Source organism: Electrophorus electricus, chromosome 8, assembly GCF_013358815.1.
Source record: "Electrophorus electricus isolate fEleEle1 chromosome 8, fEleEle1.pri, whole genome shotgun sequence".
Classification (NCBI taxonomy): domain Eukaryota; kingdom Metazoa; phylum Chordata; class Actinopteri; order Gymnotiformes; family Gymnotidae; genus Electrophorus; species Electrophorus electricus.
Genome location: NC_049542.1, coordinates 5,331,509 through 5,336,508, shown reverse-complemented (window position 1 = coordinate 5,336,508; position 5,000 = coordinate 5,331,509). Strand labels below are relative to the sequence as shown.

Sequence of the window (5,000 nt, the reverse complement as noted above, 5' to 3'; positions counted from 1 at the left end):
GTGTGTGTGTGCGTGTACTGAAAAGGGGTTGAGTAGATTTGATCATGCTGAGTGAAAGAGACAGGGAGAGCATGTGTCTGTTTCTGTGTGTGTGTGTGTGTGGGGAGGTGGGGGGGGGGTCCAAATGCTTGGTTAGGCTTACCTCTCACCCAGGGATGACGGTGTTGTTTTGCTGCGTTTGTAGAGTGGTGTGTCTCATTGGCTGAGTCCCTGCGTTTCCATAGATGGAGATGAATGCGTGTGTGATTGATGGTTGTGCAGGTGTCCTCAGTACCCTCTTGATCATATAGAGTGGGCTGGTCTGGTTTATGCAGGCTTTGTCCAGTGTGATCAGTTTATGCTTAAATCTTCACTACTACACCCCCCCTCTGTTTTTTCCACCTATAGTACACAATGGCAGATTTTCTTATCTAAAACGAGCTTTAGTTTTATCGGATGGCCATGAATTAGATATATATTCCAAGGCCATTTTTTATGTGTGTGCTTGTTTATGCATGTTCTTTGCGTGTGCGCGTACGTGTGCGTGTGAGCATGTGTTTTCAGACAGAACCTACCATTTTACACAAATCCAGAATTCGGTCTCCAACGCAAATTCAAACCGTAAGCATTTCCGGAGTCCTCGATCCCAAACCGTGATCCGAAGCACGCAGGACAGAGGAAAGCAGTCATCAGGCCTCTGTCGCTGAGATGCGCGGGCGGCACAGGAAGGCCTGTGCGACAGAAGGGAACATCGGACCGTGGGTGCAGAGGCTCCTGCTGATTTATGACCATCACCCTCCAATCGTGACCCTCATGGTCCTCACGTTTCCAAGGCAGTGAAAAGGGCTCCAGCTGAACTGCCCTGTCGAGGAAGGTGCTGCACGCGTTTGTCGTGGCCGCATACATGTCACGGGTACAGAAGGTGTTTTTTGGGGGAAGGAGGAAGCATACGCTTCAGTCTCCAACTTAAGAGTTTAATGAAACGAACCAAAAATGAAACGGACCATGAAAGTGCAATACCGAGAACCAAAGGGAAAAAAAGCCAGCGGAGCATACAATGAGTGACGGTGGTTAAGGGGGAAAAAAAAACAGGTTTGTAAAAGGTGCAATGTATTAACATAACAATTCCCCCAGGTGGTGTGTCGAGTGAGGCACGACACACACCACCTGACGGAGGTGTGGTGCCAAATCAAAACAAACACCATGTGCAACAAAAGACAAAAACATACACCAAAGCCACTTTTGGTCTAACGGAGGCTACTGGCGGGGAAGAACTTATTGTTCACAATAGGCTTGTGTAATGTTATGGTATTTCTTCGTCTGCGTTATTATGTAGACTTGTTTCATTTCTTCTTAGTTCAGTTGTTCTGCAGCAGCAGCTCAGTGGTTAAGGTACCGAACGTTTAATTGGAAGGTTGCCGGTTCAAGCCCCACCACTCCCAAATTACCTGTACTCAGTCATGATCGTAAATCGCTTTGGAAAACAGCGTCAGCTAAATGCCGGAAATGTGAATGTTTTGTATGGTAATTGTTATTTTGCACCTAGTGTTATGCAAACTTGGGTTTCTCATAAGAGCATCCTCTCACTTTCCGTCATCGTGCAGTGTAGGATCCTTTGAATGCAGCTGAGAAATGCACCTTTCGTTTGTGAGAGTTCTCAGCTGCACTCAGCTGGTGCATTTTTTTATGACCTTCAGTCACCTACGATTCATCACGTTTGGAAAAATGAAGGAGTAGAGAGAATTGTCAAGCGACATCTGCTCAGTATGCTTACATATACATTTGCAATGACATTTTTGTAACATTAATTTTCACGCATAAAATGCAGGCTTTCTTATCAATGCGCCGGGATTACATAAATATTGGCAAGACACCAGCCTTATTTGAAGATGCTCCATATGGAATATTTTTCCCAGCTTCCGAAAAAATAAAATAAAACAGAACATCAACCTCTCCTCCACAGTCCCTTGCTTGGATAGTTGAATTTCCCGGGGGACTTAAATGCGTCACGTTGCTTACGTCAGTAAGCCGTGACGTGGTGTTACAAAGACCATTTCGGTTGTGCGTGAGTGTGTGCCTGTGCGTTCGCATTTGCACGTGAATGTGTGTGCGCGTGTGAGTGCACGCGCACGCATGTGCGCTCACAGCAGCACATTGTCTTGGTCCGCACTGTTAGTTTAGGAGTGACCTATTGACTGGCATTCAGTCTCCGTCAGTAGAAGTCCTAACATTACCACTTGGGAAAACGTCCACATATGCAAGGCTACACTTTCAAGTCCTGGGCTTGAAGGGTATAATACACAGAGGTAGATTACAAACAGACCTGAGGTCAGTCAGTTTATGGTGGGCTGTCACAGAGCCTGGTAGGTTTGGGTTGGTGTATAAGCTGACCTGAGGTTAGTGTTGGTGATGTAACCTCAGTAGTGCTGAATAATGTAGAGCGATCAGTTTCACACTGCACAGCTTCACTCAGTTGGAGAAGCACCACCATTGATTAGTGCGCGCGTGCGTGTGTGTGTGTGTGCGTGTGTGTGTGTGTGTGTGTGTGTGTGTGTGTTCAGTATAATGTTACTTAAGCATTTTCTACTGCAGTACTGTGGCAGGGATGAGCAAGTATGGGATGGACATAATTTGCTGCAAAACAGAACAAGAGCAATAAACTATGATAAAATTTCTTGGAATAAATAGATATTAAGCTGCTTCACTACCATGTTGTCAGTGATAGTAGATTTTATAATTGTGTTTGTGTGTCTATAAAAAAATTGCGGCATAGTACATAGTCCTTTCATCACAAGAGAAACAGGTCCTCCTTTAGCTGGGCAAGCAAAATACAGAATTTTAGAAGCACTTTTACTTTGTTTCTCTAGAAACTGTGTGTGTGTGTGTTTTGAAGTATGTTGCAACAATTATATTGTTTGACATTTACGTTAATAACGATTTGACGTGTAGACGGACGCACCACTACTGTGTGATTTGTGTTGCAGCTCAGATTTTTGGGTGTATCATTTCTAATTCCACACACACCCACATCCACACGTGGCCTGGTGTCTTCCTAAACCCACGAGGATGGCGAGTGCTGTAACAGGGCAAAGAGGCGGGGCAGGCTGGGTGAGGGAGAGCAGCGTGGGCGTGGCTAATGATTAGTAGACCAATCATTCGGTGTCCGTCTGTTGTGGGATGGACAGTGGGATGTCCGTGACTGTGTAATGACCAAGCATGCGGGTAGCGTAGCTCACAGGTACGTTACAGGGAGACAAAGACACACAGAACTAACTTATATTCAGTTTTGAATTGGTGTCATATATGACACATTTCATTCGTTACATTTGGAATTAATTTTCTGGATATATGTAAGATCATGGTATGTTTGTGATGGTACAATTTGTAAGTAAAGTAATTCCTGAGCCTCTTTGTGTGTGTGTGTGTGTGTGTGTGTGTGTGTGTGTGTGTGTGTGTGTGTGTGTGTGTGTGTGTGTTTTATAGTTGCTGAGAGAGCTGAAGCACCCAAATGTCATCGCGCTACAGAAGGTGTTTCTGTCCCACAGTGATCGCAAAGTGTGGCTCCTCTTTGACTATGCAGAGCATGATTTATGGGTAAGTTTGCTCACACACACACACACACACACACACAATTTTATATAGTTTCTCATTCATTCACATAAACACTCACGGAGTAATGTACTCACACATGTTCATAAATACATGCATGCTAAACGTACTTCACACCTCTCTCTCTCTCTCCCCACTCTAACTCCCTCTCTCTCTGTCCTTATGAAGTCATTCACCAATGTTTTATTGGCATGAATAAGTTGCATTGTTGCTAAAGCAAATTACCATAAACAAGGGGAAGTCGTGATGAATTATTAACAGACATTAATCAGCAATACTGACTAAACAAAGGGAGAATAAAACAATTATTGAAAGCTTGTCCCATAGACTGACCAGATTCTCTCTCTCTCTCTCTCTCTCTCTCTCTCTCTCCCTCTCTCCCTCCTTTGTTCTCGAATACACTCACGCATGCATACATCTGTGTGGTGTAGCACATAATAAAGTTCCACCGGGCCTCCAAAGCCAATAAGAAGCCAATGCAGTTACCCAGAGGCATGGTAAAGTCCCTGCTCTACCAGATCCTAGATGGCATCCACTACCTCCATGCCAACTGGGTCCTGCACCGAGACTTGGTGAGCAAGCATGCACACACACGCCCCTTAAACACACACACGCAGACACGCACACACACACACGCGCGCGCGCGCTCATGCATACACTTTGCACAATAAAACTATTCAAACTTTGCAGCATGTAGAGAGTGGAGATTTGTCTTCACACATATACAAAGAGAAAACAAGCCCCTACACTTCCCAGGGCGCTGGCCAATGAGGTGCTCCGCCCAAACTCCACTGTCCTCCAGTGTCCTCCAGTGTCCTCCAGTGTCCTCCAGTGTCCTCCAGTGTCCTCCACTGTATGTATAAGAAAGAGCGAGTGTGTGTTTGCGCGTGTTTATGCACGGGTATGCGTGTGCGTGCGTGCATAAGCGTGTGCGTGCGTTGCCCTGGTGTTGCTGGACATTACTCAAGGGGCAATGTGCAGACCTGTCACATGAGCCAAGCCTGGGTGACCTGCTGGTTCTGCATGTGCTCACTGACCTCTGTGAGGAATGTTGACTGGTTACCAGTATGACTCCCTATCAGTCTAGCTCATGCTCTAGTTATGTCTGTGTCTCTGTCATATTTTATTATTAGGTCCAGACAGTCTCGCTCTTGCTTGCTCTGGCTCTCATCGTCTTTCACTGCCAAAAATTTGTTTTGTTATTATTATGTCCAGAGCGTCTCTCTCATTCTCTTTCTCAGTCTCAAACGTCTGACACACACACACACGCACACACACACACGCACACACACACACGCGCACACACACACACACACACACACACGCACGCACACACACACACACGCACGCACGCACACACACACACGCACGCACGCACACACACACACACACACACACGCACACACACACAC

The 5,000-nt window shown here is 45.8% G+C and overlaps 1 protein-coding gene across 1 annotated transcript in view; it reads left to right on the top strand.

The window, feature by feature from the left end:
- cdk19 (cyclin-dependent kinase 19) overlaps positions 1-5,000 on the top strand; it is a 34,339-nt gene that overhangs the window by 10,206 nt on the left and 19,133 nt on the right. Inside the window, 2 exon segments of the mRNA XM_035529271.1 lie at positions 3,463-3,573; positions 4,020-4,160. Of these exon segments, the coding sequence (XP_035385164.1) occupies positions 3,463-3,573; positions 4,020-4,160 (252 nt within the window).